Source organism: Nilaparvata lugens, chromosome 9 (genome assembly GCF_014356525.2).
Source record: "Nilaparvata lugens isolate BPH chromosome 9, ASM1435652v1, whole genome shotgun sequence".
NCBI classification, from domain to species: domain Eukaryota; kingdom Metazoa; phylum Arthropoda; class Insecta; order Hemiptera; family Delphacidae; genus Nilaparvata; species Nilaparvata lugens.
The window spans coordinates 45,130,307-45,154,951 of record NC_052512.1 but is presented as its reverse complement, the minus strand read 5'-3'; the positions used below and the strand labels follow the sequence as shown (position 1 = coordinate 45,154,951).

The 24,645-nt window shown below is 34.2% G+C and overlaps 1 protein-coding gene across 1 annotated transcript in view; it reads right to left on the bottom strand.

Moving 5' to 3' along the window:
• Positions 1 to 13,199: 13,199 nt before the first annotated feature.
• LOC111062157 (sorting nexin-27) overlaps positions 13,200 to 24,645 on the bottom strand; it is a 42,431-nt gene continuing 30,985 nt past the window's right edge. The window contains 3 exon segments of the mRNA XM_039435979.1: positions 13,200 to 13,371; positions 14,342 to 14,470; positions 20,268 to 20,417. Of these exon segments, the coding sequence (XP_039291913.1) occupies positions 13,303 to 13,371; positions 14,342 to 14,470; positions 20,268 to 20,417 (348 nt within the window). The 3' untranslated portion in view covers positions 13,200 to 13,302.

The following is a 24,645-nucleotide window of genomic DNA, read 5'->3' as shown; positions in this document are numbered from 1 at the left end:
ACTATATTTTTTGAATATTCAAGATAAATTGTACTGGTTGTATATTTTTGTTCACATTGGTTTGCAGACGTCACGAAGTGCAAGAGATTTTTAATTGATGCTGGACTCAAAAATCAATGGATTTTATTTTTGTATAATTTTAAATCAATTTATAATCATTATGTAATTGTTTAGTAATGATGATTATTTTTATTTATTTATTTTTTTTTTTGTAAGTTGACCACGAATACTGGTTAGAGTGGTCAAATTAGTTCCTACTTTTTTAAATTGTAATTTGTTTTGTTTTTTGTGAAAGGAATCAATAAATTTCATTTCATTTCATATGGAAAAATATACGTTGTTTATAATTGATCAGATCAGATACAATGGGATGAAGAACCTTGTATCGCAGGTACTATAGAAGGCTGTGAAAATAGAAAACTGACAACAATGCCATCCTATCATTTCCACTGACTTGATAACGTGATCTCACTATAGACATACAGCTTAGAACTCAGATATTCATAAAATAAAATACAAACATTTAATTAATTAGTTCAACAGCTAACAATAATTATTACTATTTTTTAATCAAACATAAGTGATTTCCTAATACTTTAGAAGAAATATAGCATAAGAAGATATCCCATGAACCGTTATGTTTCAAATGTGAGTGTTAACTGAAGCCGATAGTCCTAGTAGTTGTTTTTGGTGAAGCTATGTGACGCTGGTAGTCTCTCATACTGTGCCCTTCTTACACTCTTACACTCCCAACAACACACTAATAATAGACAGTGTATAGGGTGTCTATGTTGCAAATGTGAGTGTTAACTGAAGCCGATAGTCCTAGTAGTTGTTTTTGGTGAAGCTATGTGACGCTGGTAGTCTCTCATACTGTGCCCTTCTTACACTCTTACACTCCCAACAACACACTTATTACAAGAAAATAATATACACACTTATTACACTAATAATAGACAGTAGTTGACAGTAATCGGAGAAAAAATTTGTGACATAACGGCCCTCTACCATGAGTGATATCTAAAGGTGCGTACAGATAGATATACGCGCCTCCAACACGCTCCGCCTTCGCTCCAATCATGAACGATACGGGAGATGTTAGCTCTTCTCGCGTTCCACTCTTGCTCCCCGGCCGATCATCAATCGATCTGCTCGAGTGACGTTCGATTGCGGAGCAGAGCGACAGTCTGTATGCACCTTTAGAAAAAAAAAAGCGTAAGTAGATATCCCATGGTATAGGGCGTTTATGTCGCAACTTTTACTGATAACTCAAGCCGATTATTGTCGATCACTGTCTGTTATTAGTGTGTTGTTGGGAGTGTAAGAAGGGCACAGTATGAGAGACTACCAGCGTCACATAGCTTCACCAAAAACAACTACTAGGACTATCGGCTTCAGTTAACACTCACATTTGCAACATAGACACCCTATACACTGTCTATTATTAGTGTGTTGTTGGGAGTGTAAGAGTGTAAGAAGGGCACAGTATGAGAGACTACCAGCGTCACATAGCTTCACCAAAAACAACTACTAGGACTATCGGCTTCAGTTAACACTCACATTTGCAACATAAACGCCCTATACCATGGGACATTTACTTATGCTATCGTTTATCTATGGTGATATCTACTTATGCTATTTTCTCTGTATGATAATACAATTATTATCTATAAGATTCAACAAATTTTCTAATATACTTGACATATTTTTTAATATAGATGTGTTTTTACCAGGCTTATTTCACAACTGTACAATACTATAATATTTTGATATGGGTCAAGAATATTGAGTGTGTGTGTGTGAGTGTGTGTGTGTGAGAGAGAGAGAGATAGAGTGAGAAGTTTATAGCTTAACAGTTCATATGAATATTCCTAATATAAACATTATGTTTACCTATATATATCGGCACACTTATACATAGAACAAAATAAAGATTTAATACTTTTCAAATATTACTGGGATATTTAATTAAGGTTGTGCAAAGGTTGAAAAAAATTTCTACTGGTGATATTTTTCAAAGTTTTTCGATTTGTATATCATGAAGCTATCAAAATGGAAAAGGTTTCTCAGGAAAACATTTTTTCCGATCATTACTTTTTGAGATATGAGCGCCTGAAGTTTAAATTTTTGGGACAGAACATTTCAAGTTCGGTTAGAGATAAATTGATTGATTGATTGATTGAGTACTTTATTTATGTAGATTACAATATATACTGGCTTATACACTTATATACAATAGCTTACAATACAGCAAAATTATAGATGAATTTACATAATATAGACTAAGAAAATAACTATTGAACTGTATATGATATGAAAAAGCAATTTGTAATATAATAACTATAGATAATAATCATATTGTTATGCATCTACATAAATTGGCGGAGCTTTGGACATATCAATGTCCATTCTTTGGGAAGAATATTAAAAATATCCTCCCCACTAACTCTCTACCAATTCAGAGGATAGGTTCTTCATGGAATTGTTGATTTAATAAAACAAAAATTTTCTGAAAATATAATTTTTTTAGAAAGTTTTCAATTTACTAAAAATGACCAAAAATAACTATTAGTTGAGTTATTTTTTGTAAATTGAATAACTTTCTCAAAAATCAATAATTCCCTTCATGATATACAAATCGAAAAACTTTGAAAAATATCACCAGTAGAAAGTTTATTTTTAGCCTTTGCACAGCCTAAAGTGAGGTCCACGTTATTTGATTGACATTGGTGTTGCTATCCTTGTCTATCATTCAACAAAGCAGATATAGCTATCCTTTCCCACCTCCACAACGTTCCCACAAAATCAACAAAATATTCCATCTCAATTATAAAAATTTATTATTAAATCATTGAAATAGTTATTTGTGCAACTAGTGCGCAAAGTAACAGTTTGCTGCACCGAAAGAAACGTTTACGCCCGAGCCGTAGGCGAGGGCGGAATGGTTTCTTGAGTGCAGCAGAGGAACTTTGCGCACGTATTTCACATTAAGTTTTTCCTACAGTTACCATTGAATATGAAAAGTGGGTAATTATGGGTAAAATTGCCTGAAATGCATCAAATGTTTTTCTGTGTAATTTTATTATTGATAAAAACCTTAATCCTAAAATCCTAAAGTCCTCGTTGTCCTTGGTTATAATATATAATGAATAATAATTAGCGCGTTGTGCTTGGTTGCACCTCTGCTCACTATAGCAGCCACAGCAGTCACTGTTACCAACTTCATTTTGATTTTGCTGCACTGTTGCTCCATATAACCTACTAAGTATTTTGCGTTGCCATGTTGCAAATCTGGAGTGCAGAAAAATTTTTCCCGCACTAGAGCGGAAAAGTGATTCTTTGCGTTCTGTAATCAGTGCAGCAATGGCCACTTTTCAACGTAACTGTAGGAAAAATATATTTTCTTATAGTGGAACATTTTAAAGAAGAATGAACAGTTGATATTACATCAGATATGCCCCACGGTTCTATGTGGTGAACTCCAATAGCGGAAGAATAAAGGAGAAATGATAGGTTTTTAAGAAGAAGAGATATCAGCTATCCTCTATAGAAGGCAGTGGCAAGGCAGAGAATCGGCAACACTGTTCTACTACCTTTCTCTACTGCCAATGTAACGTGAACCTCATTATATTTCAATTCATGATTCTATGAAAATAATCAAATTACAATTTTAGCAAGTTATGCACAACATAACATATTTTTAAAACAATATCCGTCGGTTGCACAAAAGCCGGTTAAGGCTGTGCAAAGGCTAAAAATAAACTTTCTACTGGTGATATTATTCAAAGTTTTTCGATTTTTATATCATCAAGCTATCAAAATGAAAACTTTTTCACAAGAAAACATTTTTTTCCCGATCATTACTTTTTGAGATATGAGCGCCTAAAGTTTTAATTTTTGGGACAGAACATTTCAAATTTGGTGAGAGATAAATCCATGAGATTTAAAGGATAGATTCTTCATAGTATTATTGATCTAGTAAAACAAAAATTTCCTTAAAATATCAATTTTTGAGAAAGCTATTCAATTTACCAAAAATAACTTTTAGTTGAGTTATTTTTGTTCATTTGAATAACTTTCACAAGAATTTTTGCTTTACTAGATCAACAATATTATGAAGAATTTATCCTTCAAATCTCATGGATTTATCTCTTACCTTCATCTCTTGAAATGTTCTGTCCCAAAAATTTAAACTTTATCCGCTCATATCTCAAAAATTAATGATCGGGAAAAAAGATTTTCCTGAGAAAACTTTTTCATCTTGATAGCTTGATGATATACAAATCGAAAAACTTTAAAAAATATCACCAGTAGAAAGTTTATTTTTAGCCTTTGCACATCCTCAAATTTTAACCGTGATTAATTCCACGAGAACCAATCAGAGAAGTCGTCTTATCAAGAAGGCCTTCTCTGATTGGTTCTCGTGGAATTAATCACGGTTAAAATTTAACCGGCTTTCGTGCAACCGGGCTTACGTTGCATAATATATATAAATACACTCACATTTATTCTGTCTTTTTTATATATTGGAGCAGGCTCTTCTACATAGATATATAGAGATAATAGTATTCTATCACATATGATTTTATAATGGAGGGAACGTTCAAGATTATAATACAACATATAACTATATAGTTTATAATAATACATACAGTATGCCCAATCATTGTATTGTAATTTAAACCAATTTTAAAATTTCATAACTTTAATAAGATAGCATATAATAGCATAGAGGAATGATAGCATAAGAAGATACCCCATGGACCGTTAAGTTGCAAATGTGAGTGTTAACTGAAGCCGATAGTCCTAGTAATTTTTTTTTATGAACCTATGGTAGTCTCTCATACTGTGCCCTTCTTACACTCTTACACTCCCAACAACACACTAATAATAGACAGTAGTCGACAGTAATCGGCGAATAAATTTGCAACATAAACGACCTATTCCATGGCATATCACCATAAATGATACAGTATCACCACAATATGATACAGTATCATCTTAATTTGATACACAACACCATAATTTGATACAAAACTTCCAAACTGAATGAATAAACAACCTATTCCATGGCATATCACCATAAATGATACAGTATCACCACAATATGATACAGTATCATCTCAATTTGATACACAACACCATAATTTGATACAAAACTTCCAAACTGAATGAATTCTACAAACCATGGCATATCTTCTTATGCTATCTTTTCACCATGGTATATTACCTATAAATATCACAAATTCAACAAGATGACCTGTATCTATCTATAATAATATAATATCAATTTATCCAACTAGAATGGTCATAACATAATCGATAATGTACAATCGATAGAATATAATCGATAATATACAATCGATAACCTAATTAAAATATCATAGATAATCGATTATAAGTGGGAAGTGCAAATTCTAGTATCTACAATAGGAATACGAGGGCTATCCTAAAAGAGAAGTGATTTTAGGAGTAGGAATAAGAAATGGGTAGTTCGGATCACTTCACTGATCCGGGTCGTCAATCGGTCTCGTTCACTGCCGCGACCCGTTCGGGTCTGAAATGAACGGGTCTTTTGACCCGGATCAGTAGTTTGAACCTGATTGTTCCGTTCAATCTGAACGGGTCATGACCGAACGACAAATCTCTAGTAGGAATCTAAGCTAGGACATTATATTATATAATACAATAATATATTATCAATGAAGAGTTGCCATAATATATTACAAGAGTTCATAAAAATATTATATTGAGCTGGGATTTCAATTTGAAAAAAGGTACATAAATTTAGGTTCACTGAAAATTTAATACATTATTTATTCTACATATTAGGCTATCAGCATAGATAAAAGATAGCATAAGATGTCCTGTGGTATAGGGCGTTTAAGTTGCAAATTTGAAGCCGATTACTGTCAACTACTGTCTATTATTAGTGTGTTGTTGGGAGTGTAAGAACGGCACAGTATGAGAGACTACCATAGGTTCAAAAAAAAAAACTACTAGGACTATCGGCTTCAGGTAACACTCACATTTGCAACACCATGGCATATCACCATGAATGATACAGTATCACCACACATGATACAGTATCACCACAATATGATACAATATCATCTCAACTTGATACACAACACCATAATTTGACACAAAACATTCAAACTTTGAATGAAGTCTACAAACCATGGCATATCTTCTTATGCTATCTTTTATCTATGGTATCAGTGGATATATAATTATCTTGAGATAAGTATATATACTTATATTATATTAATGGGACTATATCACTCAGTGAAATCGAGCTAGTATGAATAGACCCATTTAAACACAGGGGAATTATAAATGTCTTGAGTTAGCTAGTATGAACAGACCCATTTAAACACAGGGGAATTATAATTTCACTGTACTGCGCACGTAAATATACTGATATATATACAGAGTGCGTCATAAAAGATGTAACAGCCGAAAACCATAGATTCTACACGAAATTTGCAACAAAAATTGACCACTAAATTCTCTTATATCTTAGGCTCAACTCACACTTAAGCGACTCAGGTGGAGATGAGACTGGACTCTAGTGGAGAGCATGTGTTTCCAAATGGTGACACTCAGACCAGTCGATTCTAGTCTCCGCGACGTCACCATTTCAAAACACATGCTCTCCACTAGAGTCCAGTCTCTTCTCCACCTGAGTCGCTTAAGTGTGAGTTGAGCCTTGGTGTGGGATTTTTTTTTTGAAAATTTAAATTCAGACTTACAGAAAAAATATAACAAATCCTCTTGCATGGATCTATAGTGAGGTCCACGTTATAAAACCAGCAGCTGATCATTGTCTATCCTTGTCTATCTGCAGACAAAGCAGATAGCTCTATCCTTTCCCAACTCTGCCAAATTGTTTGTAGACTGAGTAGACACATAATGAACGACCAGATTTCACCTCAATTATTATGAGAATAATTCATAACATTTATTGAATATTGATAAAATAAAATAAATTTGAGATAGTATTATCATAGAGAAACGATAGCATAAGTAGATATCCCATGGTATAGGGCGTTTATGTCTCAACTTTTACTGTTATCCAAAGCCGATAGTTCATGTAGTTCTTTCCTATGCAGCTGTGTGACGCTGATAGTCTCTCAAATAGAGAGTTTTAGTCTCTACCAAATTTTTTGGTAGAGAGTTAGTGGGGAGGATATTTTTAATATTCTTCCCAAAGAATGGACATTGATATGTCCAAAGCTCCGCCAATTTATGTAGATGCATAACAATATGATTATTATCTATAGTTATTATATTACAAAATTGCTTTTTCATATCATATACAGTTCAATAGTTACTTTCTTAGTCTATATTATGTAAATTCATCTATAATTTTGCTGTATTGTATGCTATTGTATATAAGTGTATAAGCCAGTATATATTGTAATCTACATAAATAAAGTACTCAATCAATCAATCAATCAAATTGTGCCGTTCTCACACTATCACCCCAACAAAACAGTAAAAATTGACAATAATCGACAGTAATCGGCTTGAGATAACAGTAAAAGTTGCGACGTAAATTCTCTATACCACGGGATATCTACTTACGCTATTGTTTCTCTATGGTATTATTGATCATTATCGAATAGAGGCAACCATAGATACGATATACCGAGGAAACTTGAGTCACAACTATCTACTATAGAAGGCGGTGTATTAGGGAACGTGGCAACTATGCCTTCCTATCATTTCCGCTGAATTTATAACGTAAATCTCTCTATAGAAATCAAATTGATGGCAACATTATAATCAACTATCATATACCTATTTACATCAATAACCCTATATATACGATCCGATTTTCAATCAAGATGATTATATTAAACACAATAAAAATATAAATTTTATCACCGAAAAAAAAGCTATAAAATGAAGCAACAATCGTGTCATTTATTCTCAAATTGAATTAATGGCAAATAATAAATTTCAATTTGGAAAAAGAAAGAACCTCTTTGGGCCGGTTTCCCAGCTTGGGATTTACAACTACCTCCTATGCGCTAACCCCTTCTATCATGTTGACGAGTTTTTTTCAGCTGCCTGAATCCAGCATAGACTTCTAATGCTATAAAAACCATTGAAACCATAAAGGCATAATAATTTGACTAGTACTCTATTATGTATGTGTTCTAATATTTTGACGCGATCTTATGCATCTATAGATGTTTCATGAATCGAGAAATATATCTATCTATCCGTAAACAAAGGCGTAGTGCATTCGTGTGACGTCACACGAATGCACTACGGCTTTGTTTACGCAGGTAGTGAATTTACCCAAGTTCTAGACTTCAAACAGCTGGAGTCAGAAAATTGGCTTTCCGAAACGGGGCGTAGTCGTAGTTGAATGAAAAAGACTAAGAAATTGTCAAAAAACCACTGATTTATTGATAACTAGCCGTCAGGCTCGCTTCGCTCGCCATATCCGTCTAGCCAGGGGGCTCCGCCCCCTGGACCCCCGACTGGATCGTCCAAGAATGAGATCAGCGGGCTCGCTTCGCTCGCCTGCATTTTTTCATTTTTATCATATTATAATAGGACAATCCAGTCGGGGGTCCAGACTAAACGTCTGGCTAAACAGATATGGCGAGCGAAGCGAGCCTGACGGCTAGTAATATAATATTCCCAGGATTGGAGTAGCAGTGCCCAATCAATTTTTCCGCGATAAATTCATTTAAATCTTCAACTTGGTGTCAACCTAACAAAATCAACTCAACTTAATGCCAACCTGACAAAATTATTGATTTAGTTGCCAATAAACAACTGTTTCGAAGAGGTACTCTATCTAGATTATAGTTCTATAGTAACATATGATATGGAAATTTCAATTATAATTAAGAGATTGGGAGAAGAAGAATATATATGCTAAGAGACGAACTTTAAACCCTTAAAAACAACCCTTAGAGTTGAAATATTGCCAAAAGATTTCTTAGAGCGCCTCTAAAGGGCCAACTGAACATACCTACCAAATTTGAACATTTTTGGTCCGGTAGATTTTTAGTTATGCAGTGAGTGAGTGAGTGAGTGAGTGCCATTTCGCTTTTATATATATAGATTAGAAAGACCGGTTTCGGTTATTACACCATTGTCAATCTCTGATAAACGAGATTGAGTTTATCAGAGATTGACAATGGTGTAATAACCGAAACCGGTCTTTCTAATTATCAACAAATCAGTGGTTTTTTGACAATTTCTTAGTCTTTTTCATTCAATATGAATAATTACCACAATATCAACTTCTCAACTACACAAAAAGTAGTCGTAGTTTTTATGATAATGATAATCTCCTCATTTCTATAATATTGGAAACGTTTATCCTCGACGAAATGAAACATTCGTAAATAATTCAAAATAGCTGAAACTTTACACTATTTTCTCTTTTGTGTTCAATTTTCTAGTTTTTCGAAATTTTATTTAAACGTGGACTGTGACTACGCCCCGGTTTGGAAAGCCAATTTTCTGACTCCAGCTGTTTAAAGTCTAGAACTTAGCTAGATCCCGAGCTCAGAAACCGGCCCTTCGAGTATTGACATTATAAATGAAAATGAAAATACTCTTTATTAGGCGGAGTTAGGACTAGAAAGTCCTTTCTACCACTCAACCTTACATTATACAGAGTGTCCCACGAGAGGTGTAAAAGCCGAAGACCATTGATTTTACATTGAATTTGCAACACAAAATGTCCGTAAATTTTCTTATATCATAGAGAAACAATAGCGTAAGTAGATATCCCATGGTATAGGACGTTTAGGTCGCAACTTTTACTGTAATCTCAAGCCGATTACTGTCGATTTTTACTGTTTTGACCGGGTAAGAGTGTATGAACGGCACGATATGAGAGATCAATGTCAGTCAACCAGGCAATTCCAGGACTTCGGGCCCATAACTTAACAATAGCGTAAGTAGATATTCCATGGTATGGGACGTTTATGTCGCAACTTTTACTGTTATCTCAAGCCGATTCCTGTCGACTATTGTCGATTTTTACTGTTTTCACCGGGTAAGAGCACAATATTGATTGATTGATTGATTGAGTACTTTATTTATGTAGATTACAATAAAATATACTGTCTTATACACTTATATACAATAGCTTACAATACAGCTAAATTATAGAAGAATTTACATGATATAGACTAAGAAAATAATTATTGAACTGTATATGATATGAAAAAGCAATTTGTAATATAATAACTATAGATAATAATCATATTGTTATGCATCTACATAAATTGGCGGAGCTTTGGACATATCAATGTCCATTCTTCGGAAAGAATATTAAAAATATCCTCCCCACTAACTATCTACCAATATGAGAGACTACCAGCGTCATAAAGCTTCACAGGAAAGAACTACGTGGACTATCAGCTTGAGATAACAGTAAAAGTTGCGACATAAACGCCCTATACCATGGGATATCTACTTATGCTATTATCGACCTTAGTTTTCGAGATATATAGATTTTCGATATTTTTGAAAAAAGTTGATAACTTGAAAACTATTAGTCAAAATTTAATTCCAAGGATATGGTTCGAAAGAGGGTGAAATTTTCAATAAGATTCTTATAATTTGTTCCTTTAAGGTTTTTGAACTTTTTATGAGCGTTCAAAGTTGAAAAAAGTACATTCGTAGAGTTCAAAGCCGAACTTCAAACAGTTTAAACACTCATAAAAAGTTCAAAAACTTTAAAGGAACAAATTATAAGAATCTTATTGGAAATTTCTTCCTTTTTCCAACCATATCCTTGGAGATAAGTTTGGACTGATGATTTTCTAGTTATTGACGTTTTTCAAAAATATCGAAATATCTCGAAAACTAAGGTCGATATTAAACAATTTTTCTGGACACCGTGGACTTTCGTGGGACACCCTATATATGTACCTTATCATATCAGTATGATTTATATCATAGTTTTATAAAATACAAGTATGTTTTATATATTTTCTAATGAAGTATTTCATTAGAACTACTTGATTTGTTAATTAATAAAAAATAATTCCATAGAGTGTCTTACTAAGGGATTATTTTCTATCAATGTTTTATATAATATTCAAGTATGATAGGTTACATAAAATGTAAATACTATAAATGTATGATACATAAGTAAATACATAATTATGTATTTGTCTCAAATCATAATAAATTAATGAGAAGTCACTAAAAAAACCCTCGAAGATAGTATACCATTTAAAATACTATCACAAAATTACCAACTCATAGTTAACTTGAAACATATATTATCTGATAGATGCCGAATGCCAATAATGCATTACTGTCTTATTCAAGTGGAATACATCAGTTCGTCAAGATTTCAGTTCATCAAGGACACATACTAAATCATCATAGAGAAAAGATAACTCCAGAAGATATGCCATGGTGTTGGACCGTTTACAGCTCACAACTCAGATATTCATAAACTAAAATACAAACATTTGATTAATCATTTCAACAACTAAAATTGATTACTACTTTTTAATCAAACATAAGTGATTAGGTAATACCATAGAGAAACAATAGCGTAAGTAGATATCCCATGGCATAGGGCGTTTATGTCGCAACTTTTACTGTTATCTCAAGCCGATTACTGTTGATTATAGTCGATTTTTACTGTTTTCACCGGGTAAGAGCACAATATGAGAGACTACCAGCGTCATAAAGCTTCACAGGAAAGAACTACGTGGATTATCGGCTTGAGATAACAGTAAAAGTTGCGACATAAACGCCCTATACTATGGGATATCTACTTATGCTATTGTTTCTCTATGACTTGACTGACCGTTTTTAGCTATTGGAGACATAAATAAGCTCTTTCTGACGACTGTGCAACAAAATCATGTGAGTGTCTAATTGAGCGTTTTTAAGTTTATGGGAGCTATAGTTTACTTTGACATCTGTGCAACGGAAAGTGAATTTATGGCTTTGTAATAGTTATTTGTGCAACTAGTGCGCAAAGTGACAGTTTGCTGCACCGAAAGAAACGTTTACGCCCGAGCCGTAGGCGAGGGCGGAATGGTTTCTTGAGTGCAGCAGAGGAACTTTGCGCACGTATTTCACATTAAGTTTTTCCTACAGTTACCATTGAATATGAAAAGTGGGTAATTATGGGTAAAATTGCCTGAAATCCATCAAATAACTTAGTAGTGTTTGAATGGCGGGGGGCAGCTGTGTGGTGTGTGCTGTGGTGGCACTGTGCTGTTGCTGTCCTCGTTATAATATATAATAGTAATAATTAGCGCGTTGTGCTTGGTTGCACGTCTGCTCACTATAGCAGCCACAGCAGTCACTGTTACCAACTTCATTTTGATTTTGCTGCACTGTTGCTCCATATAACCTACTAAGTATTTTGCGTTGCCATGTTGCAAATCTGGAGTGCAGAAAAATTTTTCCCGCACTAGAGCGGAAAAGTGATTCTTTGCGTTCTGTAATCAGTGCAGCAATGGCCACTTTTCAACGTAACTGTAGGAAAATGAATTAACAGCCTGTTTTTAACTTTATTTGATGACTCTGCAACCAGGCATGGGGTAACCTACCCGATCTGGTACTAGATCAACTGAAATCTTGATGAAGTAAATGTCATCCTCACTTGGGTAACCTACCAGAACTGTTTCTAGATCAACTGAAATCTTGATGAAGTAAATGTCATCCTCACTTGGGTAACCTACCAGAACTGTTTCTAGATCAACTGAAATCTTGATGAAGTAAATGTCATCCTCACTTGGGTAACCTACCAGAACTGTTTCTAGATCAACTGAAATCTTGATGAAGTGAATACCTTCCTCACTGAGGTAACCTACTCGATCTAATACTAGATCAACTGAAATCTTGATGAAGTAAATGTGATCCTCACTTGGGTAACCTACCAGAACTGTTTCTAGATCAACTGAAATCTTGATGAAGTAAATGTCATCCTCACTTGGGTAACCTACCAGAACTGTTTCTAGATCAACTGAAATCTTGATGAAGTGAATACCTTCGTCACTGAGGTAGCCTACCCGATCTAATACTAGATCAACTGAAATCTTGATGAAGTAAATACCTTCCTCACTGAGGTAACCTACCAGAACTGTTTCTAGATCAACTAAAATTTTGATGAAGTGAATGTCATCCTTACTGAATCAGCCTACCCGGGCCGGTTCTAGATCAACTGGAAACTTGATGAAGTGAATGTCCTCCTCACTAATCTGGTTGTTCCATGTCAGGTGATGTTCCAGAGATAATTTCCTGATTGGTCAGCCATTTTTTTTCTGGATTTTTTGTCAGCATTTTCTATTCGTGAGCTTCACAGCATTTCCGTTCTTCAGCTATTCGCTCAAAGCATTCGTACATGTAGACGAACTGAAACAAAAAATTGTGTTTAAAAAATCCAATAATTTCACTGATAAACGGTAACTGATACCAGTTTATTGATGTAATATTAACTGTTCATTCTCGTTTAAAATGATCAACTATATTTTATTAGGCAAGAAATCACATTTTTCAATAATTTCAAAATGAATTTTCATAATTAAGATGAAATATTTGACCCATACGTTACGTCACGGTACGATAGGACAGAAAGCTCTATGTTTATTTAGGATTTTTTCTAGACATTTTAAATTGATAATTATCTATTAAATTTTGAGAAAACATAACAACAGGTCAATCAATGTAGCTTACTGAGCGCGAGGTCTACTGTTCACAGAACTACTAGTAACTGATATACTTACATATGGTGTGAATATCTTGACCCATACGTTACGTCACGGTACGATAGGACAGAAAGCTCTATGTTTATTTAGGATTTTTTCTAGACATTTTAAATTGATAAATTATCTATTAAATTTTGAGAAAACATAACAACAGGTCAATGTAGCTTACTGAGCGCGAGGTCTACTGTTCACAGAACTACTAGTAACTTATATACTTACATATGGTGTGAATATCTTGACCCATACGTTACGTCACGGTACGATAGGACAGAAATCTCTATGTTTATTTAGGATTTTTTCTAGACATTTTAAATTGATAAATTATCTATTAAATTTTGAGAAAACATAACAGGTCAATGTCGCTTACTGAGCGTGAGGTCTACTGTTCACAGAACTACTAGTAACTTATATACTTACATATGGTGTGAATATCTTGACCCATACGTTACGTCACGGTACGATAGGACAGAAAGCTCTATGTTTATTAGGATTTTTTCTAGACATTTTAAATTGATAAATTATCTATTAAATTTTGAGAAAACATAACAACAGGTCAATGTAGCTTACTGAGCGCGAGGTCTACTGTTCACAGAACTACTAGTAACTTATATACTTACATATGGTGTGAATATCTTGACCCATCTTGGACTTTTGTTAGGTCTCTGGTACTGGAAGCAGAACGCCATCGCCTCCTCATTCGTCTCCCATTCCATTATGGTTGTCCATGCAAATTCAACCACTCGTGTCTACAAACAAACAAACATTAACAAACTATACAAAACATTTGAATATCTATATATATATATATATATATAGATATATATATATATATATAATATATATATATATAGATTGGGATATAAGATTTTGTAATTCGGTCCCACCACAGGGGTAACATTTGCCGTGCTACCAATTTCTCCTAAATAGGTTGGATAGCATTTTTCACCTATTAACCTAAGGAAAGTTATCGGCTCCAAACTGGTAGATTCTTGATAAACTATGAATGGATCTATTGCTTACGAATGAGAAATCCAGTTTTCAGAGCAAACTAACTTATAATCTTCAGAAGAATTTTGGCAATATACAACACAAATTCACAATACAATACCTTACACACTTAAACATCCTAGCATCATTACAAGCTAAAATACTTATCCAGTTTATATAGTTGAAAACAATGGCTATAGGCTTGTAAAAACAATTTTAAACAAAATTAGAACACCATAAAACTGTTCAAGACTCAATTTAAAACATTAAAAATTCACTTAAACAGAAAAATATTCAGAGAACACATAGCCAGCCATCATTTTTTAGAGAAAAAGCTACAAGTCCGAGCAAACCACACCTCAAAATCAGTGATGACTTCATGAACACGTCACCAAAAAATTATAAATTACAAGTTTAGAATTTACATTTTACATTTGTTCTCAATAAAACTTTATTTCAAAACTGTTATTTTAAATTTATATATCCTCTATATGATCTGTTAATTCTGTTAACTCTGTTTACTCTGTTTCGGTGATACCATGGAATATGCAAAACAATTATTTACGATAAATTCTCAGTAAAAGTTGTCCGTATATCGATTACTCTGATATTTACTATCAAGTTTTATAGATCTTGAATTGAAGATTCGATTCCAATCGAGAAAAAATGTAATATTACAATATTTTAATATTACAATATTATAATATTTCACTTCCTCATTCGTCTCCCATTCTATTATGGTTGTCCACGCAAATTCAACCACTGTGTCTACAAACAAACAAACATTAACAAACTATACAAAACATTTGAATATATATATATAATATATAATATATATATATATTATATATATATATATATATATATATATATATATATTATATATATATATATAATATATATATATATATATATATATTATTATATATATATATATATTTCATTTTTCATTTCATTTTTTCATCCCACTGACCACCTATGAAAGGGGTACAAGGATTTGTCAATTATAATCTAAGTCGTCAATCTTTGCATTCTATAATGCAAAAAGAATTCCTCACTGGAATAAGGACAAACTGCAACAACTCCTCCTCACCTTAATTCTGAACTTTTCACCTGTAAGAGCTTTTATGCGTGTTGGCAATGAATTATAAAGCCGAATTCCTGCACTCTTTACCCCCTTCTCATACATACCAGTTCGATGAATGTCGTCTCTGGGTTTTGTCTATATCTGGTATTGTATGAGTGGAACAACTCTCCTGTATTGAACCTATCTTATTCCTATCAATAAAACAAAGAGCCTCTAAAATATGTACACCTGGTAGTGGGAGAATCTTTAACTCTTTGAAATAATCTCTGCAACTTGCTCTAATAGATTCACCCACCATCACTCTAACTGCCCACTTTTGAATGAATTGCATGAGTTGAATTTCCCCAAAATATAACACCGTAAGAAAGAAGAGAATGGAACACAGCAAAATAATACTTCTAAGCGTTCATGCATCCAGCAATTCTTCACGGTTCTAAGAACAAATACTGCTGAGTTTAGTTTGCTTTTTAGCTGGTCTAAATGAGGTCGCCAGGAGAGTTCAGAGTCCAGCACTACTCCAAGTACCTTTGCCTCGTTTGCTGAACCTTTGTTTCCATCTTTCGTATCCAATACTGCTTCCCGAGCCGTCCTGAATGGAATCTGCATAGTCTTATTGTAATTTAGTACCAACATATTTGAGGCCAGCCATTCTTCTAGTTTCTGAAGAGCTCTTCTACTTTCAGATTCCATATCATGCTGACTGTACTTTTCAATAAAATACTTACATCATCAGCGTATAAAACACAGTGTGCTGGCTCAAGGTGTGGTGGCAAGTCGTTAATATATAGAAGGAAAAGCAAAGGACCAAGGACTGATCCCTGAGGGACCCCACTCCTCGACTGTAACCATTCCGACTGATACACAAAAGAGTGAGACTGTATTTCCACCCGCTGATGTCTCTCATCAAAGTATGATACGAACCACTTGAGAACCTTGCCTTCAAAACCATATAATTTCATCTTTTCAATAAAATTTCAATGTTTACAAGATCGAAAGCTTTGGAAAGATCGGCATCAGGCCACATACCCTGGATCCTCTATCCACAGAATTCAGCACTTCATTTATAAAAGAAAAAAGCGCATCACCTGTAGAAGTGCCGGGCCTGAATCCAAACTGTTTAGGGGACAGCAGTTTTAACTTGTTCAAGTACTTTCTTAATCTGTGGAGCACTACGTATTCGAATATCTTTAGAAATACAGGTGGATTGGCAATCGGTCTGTGATTTTCAGGAAGCTTGTGGTTACCTTTCTTATAAATGGGGACTACCTTAGAATATTTCAACTTTAACACACAACCGGCTTTCATTGATTCATTAAATATATAAGTCAGAGGTTCATTATATGTTCGGCTGTTTGCTTTACTAGATAGTTTGAAATATTGTAGTGATCGTAGGATTTATTTTTTAATGATTTAATTATCTTTCTGAGTTCTGTTCCACTTATGGGATCAAATTCTTTCAAGTGGAAAGTGCGCGACTGTCGATGAACACTGCTAAAGAACTTTAAAAATTCATCTACTTCAGTATATTTACAGATAGATTGTTGTATTTTCAGAGGAGTATTTATAAAATAATTATTTAGTAATCTGCAGCTTCTTTGCCTCCTTTTATAATTCCAGTTTCATTGGCTATGTTGTTTCTAATGTTGGAGCGGTACTCTTTCCTGTCTCAGTCTTAACTAGTTTCCATATTGCTCTTGTTTGATTTGAAGATTTTTTTATAAATGTACTAGCGGCAATTTTTTTTGGCGGCATTCAGGACCTTTCTATAAGTATTTTTATAAATTCTATAAAAGGATTCTAAATTAAAGTATTTCATACCTGACGATGTAATTAAGTGAATCATAGTACCTACCGATGATGGCATTTTCAATAACAATTTTATTGAAATATATATATATATATATATATATATATAAAAGCGAAATGGCACTCACTGACTGACTGACTCACTCACTCGCAGAACTAAAAATCTACTGGACCAAAAACGTTCAAATTTGGTAGGTATGTTCAGTTGGCCCTTTAGAGGCGCACTAAGAACGGATTTGGAAAAATTTCCAAAGATACGCCCAAAATCTCCAGCGTTTTCTCAGCTTTATCGAGAACAAATGAACAGAAAATGTTCAAATTTAGTACAGAAGCTCAGCTAGGGTGTAATAATGTTGTGTTAGAAGGAATTTGCGATAACGTCAAAAATATGCCCAAAATCTGCGTTTTCCCAGCGTTTTCTCAGCTTTATCAAGAACAAATGAACAGAAAATGTTCAAATTTAGTACAGAGGCTAAGCTAGGGTGTAATAATGTTGTGTTAGAAGGAATTTGCGATAACGTCAAAAATATGCCCAAAATCTGCGTTTTCCCAGCGTTTTCTCAGCTTTAACAAGAACAAATGAACAGAAAATGTTCAAATTTAGTACAGAGGCTAAGCTAGGGTGTAATAATGTTGCGTTAGAAGGAATTTGAAAAAACACCAAAGATACGCCCAAAATCCTTTTTTCCAGAGGTTGGACGAGCGAAGCGAGCCCGCTGATCTAATTTTTGGACGATCCATTCGGGGGTCCAAGGGGCGGAGCCCCCTGGCTAGACGGATATGGCGAGCGAAGCGAGCCTGACGGCTAGTGTAACATAAGATACATAACACATGAGGGGCTCATTAGATCTGCATTGCTTATGATAGGGTTAGCAAGCTATGTATTTAGCTAAGTTTTCGTCAAGTTTTTGTTAGTTTTCGTCACATATCAGTGGATTGTCACACATCAGTAAAAGCATAGAAAAAAGATAGCATAAGAAGAAGATATGCCACGGTTTGTAGAATTCATTCAAAGTTTGGAAGTTTTGTATCAAATTATGGTGTTGTGTATCAAGTTTAGATGATACTGTATCATGGTGTGGTGATAATGTATCATATTGTTTTGATACTGTATAATATTGTGTTGATACTGCATCATATTGTGTTGATACTGTATCATCTTGTGTTGATACTGTATCATTTATGGTAATAGCATTGAGAAAAGATAGAATAAGAAGATATGCCATGGTTTGTAGAATTCATTCAAAGTTTGGAAGTTTTGTATCAAATTATGGTGTTGTGTATCAAGTTGAGATGATACTGTAGTGGTTTTGTATCATATTGTGTTGATACTCTATCATTAATGGTGATAGCTTTGAGAAAAGATAGCATAAGAAAATATGCCATGGTTTGTAGAATTCATTCAAAGTTTGGAAGTTTTGTATCAAATTATGGTGTTGTGTATCAAGTTGAGATGATACTGTGGTGATTTTGTATCATATTGTGTTGATACTCTATCATTAATGGTGATAGCATTGAGAAAAGATAGCATAAGAAGATATGCCACGGTTTGTAGAATTCATTCAAAGTTTGGATGTTTCGTATCAAATTATGGTGTTGTGTATCAAGTTGAGATGATACTGTATCATATTGTGGTGAAACTGTAACATATTGTGTTGATACTGTATCATTTATGGTGATAGCATTGAGAAAAGATAGAATAAGAAGATATGCCATGGTTTGTAGAATTCATTCAAAGTTTAGAAGTTTTGTATCAAATTATGATGTGTGTCAAGTTGAGATGATACTGTATCATATTTTGGTGATACTGTACAGTATCATATTGTGTTTATACTGTATCATTTAGGGTGATATCCCATGGTAAAGGACTGTTATGTTGCAAATTTCACTGTTAACTTTGAGGAATATTATAGAATACCAATGTAATCAAATCCTGCCATTATAACGTGTACCTCACAATACTATCTATAGTGAGATCCCAGTTATAATAGCAGTGGAGAAAGATAGGAGAACAACGTTGCCGATCTTCTGTCTTGTCAATGCCTTCTATAGACGGTAGTTGATACAGGTTTGTTGATGTAATATTAACGGTCCATTCTCGTTTAAACTAGTATTAATAGTACTTAACATTTTACTTAATATTTATTAAGTAACTTAGTACTTAATATTTTATTAAGCAAGAAATTACATTTTCAATAATTTCATAATCAAGATGAAATATTTTGTTAATTAATTATTAATTCTACATTGCTAAAAGACGATCTGGCTACAGAGTAAAGCGAGAAAAAGATAGCGCTATCCGCATTGTTGAATGATAGACAAGGATAGCAATACCATTGCTAGTCAAACACTGCCATTATAACGTGGACCTCACTATAGTACTGTAAGGCTCAACTCATATTTTAATTATGATTTGTGATTGTGAATAAAAAAATAAATAAATTAACTCATACTTACGCGACTCAGGTGGAGAAGAGACTGGACTCTAGTGGAGAGCATGTGTTTCCAAATGGTGACACTCAGACCAGTCGATTCTAGTCTCCGCGACGTCACCATTTGGAAGCACATGCTCTCCACTAGAGTCCAGTCTCTTCTCCACCTGAGACGCGTAAGTGTCCTAAATAAATTGGCTTATAAAATATCTGAATTTGAATTTCGCTTACCTCAGGAATACCGTCAACTCGACAAGCAAGCAATCTCAATCCGGCACTGCTCAGACTGGCTATCACATGACCGTCTTTATAGGAATCACAGCTGCAATGAGGAAATACCACCTCGCCATAACCCGTTAGCTCACGAGCCAGCTTCAAATACTGCAATTAAATAATGCATTTTATCGACTTGAATTGTTCAATTTGTAATGTAACCGATTATTTGACATGCATTTTCACCATTTTCGGAACTATTATAGAATTATCATAAATTAGTATAGAATTACTTGTACTATAGAGAATACAAAGTATGAGAAGATATGCCATGGTTTGTAGATTTGGATGTCTTCAAGGTTTGGATGTTTTGTGTCAAATTATGGTGTTGTGTATCAAGTTGAGATGATACTGTATCATATTGTTGTGTTGAATCTGTGTTGAAGCTTCAATGTGCTTCAATGCTGTCTTCAATGTGTTGAAGCTTAGAATTATGCGTTTACCCTGTATTTTTATATTTCAATGTTTATTGTTCGTAAAAACTAATGTTATGTCCTTTTCCTACAGTTACGTTGAAAAGTGGCCATTGCTGCACTGATTACAGAACGCAAAGAATCACTTTTCCGCTCTAGTGCGGGAAAAATTTTTCTGCACTCCAGATTTGCAACATGGCAACGCAAAATACTTAGTAGGTTATATGGAGCAACAGTGCAGCAAAATCAAAATGAAGTTGGTAACAGTGACTGCTGTGGCTGCTATAGTGAGCAGAGGTGCAACCAAGCACAACGCGCTAATTATTATTCATTATATATTATAACCAACGACAACGAGGACTTTAGGATTTTAGGATTAAGGTTTTTATCAATGATAAAATTACACAGAAAAACATTTGATGCATTTCAGGCAATTTTACCCATAATTACCCACTTTTCATATTCAATGGTAACTGTAGGAAAAACTTAATGTGAAATACGTGCGCAAAGTTCTTCTGCTGCACTCAAGAAACCATTCCGCCCTCGCCTACGGCTCGGGCGTAAACGTTTCTTTCGGTGCAGCAAACTGTCACTTTGCGCACTAGTTGCACAAATAACTATTTCCAGTCATTCTGAAATTCATTCCCACAATACCAGAAGTAAATTGAACCTGAGAAATGAATACTGTCGGTACAAATCCAGTCATGTGAGTTTTAGGGCGTGTGCAATTCGATTCATTAACCAATTACAATTAAACATTAGATACTTGGCTGTGGAAGATTTCAAATTAAGAATTAAAGATTTTCTAATTAGAAACTGTTTTTACAATCTGGATGAATATTTTAGCTTTAATATGAAAAATTTTTAAATTGTGATGAAATTGTGATATTATGTACATGTATTACAATGATTGTATTTTTATGACGTGGCCTATACTTGTTTTATACTTGTCGTTAGCAATAAATGGATTTGATTTGATTTTATTTGATATAAGTTGATGGTTCAAGAATATTACAGCTGTGCTTCTAGTGAAGAATATTGTTTTAATTTTCGGAACAAAATATTTCAAATTAATATTTTACAGTTTTCAGTACTAAGTAGAAGAAATTTTGTTATCAATTCGGATCTTAATCTTTCTAAATTCAAAATTAATAATTGTTTCAAGTGTTTGTATTTTGTTTCAATGTGGAAATTAGTGGAGAATTGGAAAGTCGCACATAACCAAATTTATTTTATGAAATTGGGATGAAAAGAAGTTTTGGACTTGTAGTCTGTTTCTTTGTCCTCAAGTTGATTGTAAATGATAAATAAATACTGTATCATTTATGGTGATATGCCATGGTTAAGGACAGTTATGTTGCAAATGTGAGTGGTAACTGAAGCCGATAGTCCTAGTAGTTGTTTTTGGTGAAGCTATGTGACGCTGGTAGTCTCTCATACTGTGCCCTTCTTACACTCCCAACAACACACTAATAATAGACAGTGTACAGGGTGTCTATGTTGCAAATGTGAGTGTTAACTGAAGCCGATAGTCCTAGTAGTTGTTTTTGGTGAAGCTATGTGACGCTGGTAGTCTCTCATACTGTGCCCTTCTTACACTCTTACACTCCCAACAACACACTAATAATAGACAGTAGTCACAGTAATAGGAGAAGAAATTTGCAACATAATCGACCTATACCATGGGATATCTACTTATGCTATCTTTTCTCTATGGTGTCACAATCAATGATTCAGTATTACCATAGAGAAACAATAGCATAAGTAGATATCCCATGGTATAGGGCGTTTATGTCGCAAATTTTACTGTTATCTCAAGCCGATAGTCCACGTAGTTCTTTCCCATAATGTGGGCCGTCCACCGGAACCGATTGCATCCGAACTAGCATCGGCCGAAAACTACCGAACTCGTCCGAACGATCCCCCAACAAACAAAGCTATAGATGCTAGTAAGCTAACAACTGTAAGGTAAAGAATAGATGCTCGTCCATTGCAACAGGTTCATACGTCTCCGTCTCCGGCCGATCAAGTTTTCGATCCGACTTGAATGGGATTTTCCGGCTCTATCCGACCGAACTAACTAGTCGAGCTGAGACAACAAAGTGTTCCTAACCTAAAATTGTTTCACAGTCTTGTTTGTTGAAGTTTTTCTGTTTTATAAGTAGTAACTATGGACAATGAAAAGTTGATAATGAATGAAAAAGACTAAGAAATTGTCAAAATTCATTCAATATGAATAATTACCACAATATCAACTTCTCAACTACACAAAAAGGAAAAGTTGAAAAGTTTGGTTCAAGAGCATGCTCCATTGTGAGCATACCACCTTGCCATAGCCCGTTAGCTCACGATCCAGCTTCAAATACTGCAATTAAATAATGTATTTTATCGACTTGAATTGTTCAATTTGTAATGTAGCCGATTATTTGACATGAATTTTCACAATCCGAGAGCATCCATTGTTTAGAAATTAAAAAGTGTCGACGACGGTGAAAATTCATGACAAGTAAATTGGACTGAAAATGTATACCTCTTGGCAGTCGGTTACGAGGACGGGACCTGCAACTATCTACAGCAGATAATCGGGTCCGGCTCAACCCCTCTGTTCCGAGACATCATTTTACTGGTTCAGTAAGCTACTCATATTATCAATTTTATTGATATTTTTTTTATTGAAGGCAAATCCTGTAATTATTATTCTATTGTTTATTTAAAAGGTATTTTAATATTTTATTTTAGTTTCCACTTTAACCTTCAGTTTTCAATAAAATTAAATCGATTATTTAGTTCACCAATATATTATCTGTTTTGATTATTCTTTTAAAATTTTATTTATTTGGTAGAGAGTTAGTGGGGAGATATTTTTAATATTCTCCCAAGAATGGACATTGATATGTCCAAAGCTCCGCCAATTTATGTAGATGCATAACAATATGATTATTATCTATAGTTATTATATTACAAATTGCTTTTTCATATAATATACAGTTCAATAGTTATTTTCTTAGTCTATATTATGTAAATTCATCTATAACTTTGCTGTATTGTAAGCTATTGTATACAAGTGTATAAGCCAGTATATATTGTAATCTACATAAATAAAGTACTAAATCAAATCAAAAATTATAGTTCCTTTAATCATGAGTTATAGAGTTAGATCAATTTAACCTCTCGCAAGCCAAGCGATTCCCCCATTATAAATTAATGGTTACTGTAATACCCCAGCTCATTACCATAATGTCTAGCTAATTTTATTAAGTCAACTTTGAATTAGTTGATCATTTTCACAACCCTAGATTACCAGCTCAATACCATACCCAAATATAACCCCAATTACCAATAATAATTACCCCATTACAGAGTCATGCGAGACAAAAGATATCATCGTCGTGATGTTCAAAGGAATCTGTGGACAAAGATTGCTGAACAAATAGGATCGGAAGGTAAGATTATTGTAATGAATACTAATTTAGTGGATATTTGTTTATTCAATTTTCAAAATCTCAATATAATCATCGTTTATGAAACATTTTGGAGGCTATGATAGTACTAGTAGGCAGGAATAGCATGAGCTGTGAGATGCGCGAGAGGAGAGATAATGGAGTGAGAGTGGGGAGGCCGCTCGAAACTAAGAGAGGGGAGGTGGCTGGAGCTTGTTGTTGAGACGGAAAGGCTCACTGTCGCCTTTCCTACTGCTTATGCTATTAGGCCTATGCAAACCGGAGCGATGTGCACCGTACGGAGGTCAAGTTGAGACTGAGTCAAATGCTTCCCCCACCACTAAAATTCTCTCTCGGGCTACGGCGCATCTTGAACTTAGAGCTCATGCTATTCCTGACGGGCTGTAGTTAATTCAATTATTGGCAACTAGACTGACGTAAACGGTTCCAATGGACGACCATATTCGGTTGAATTAACGGCAG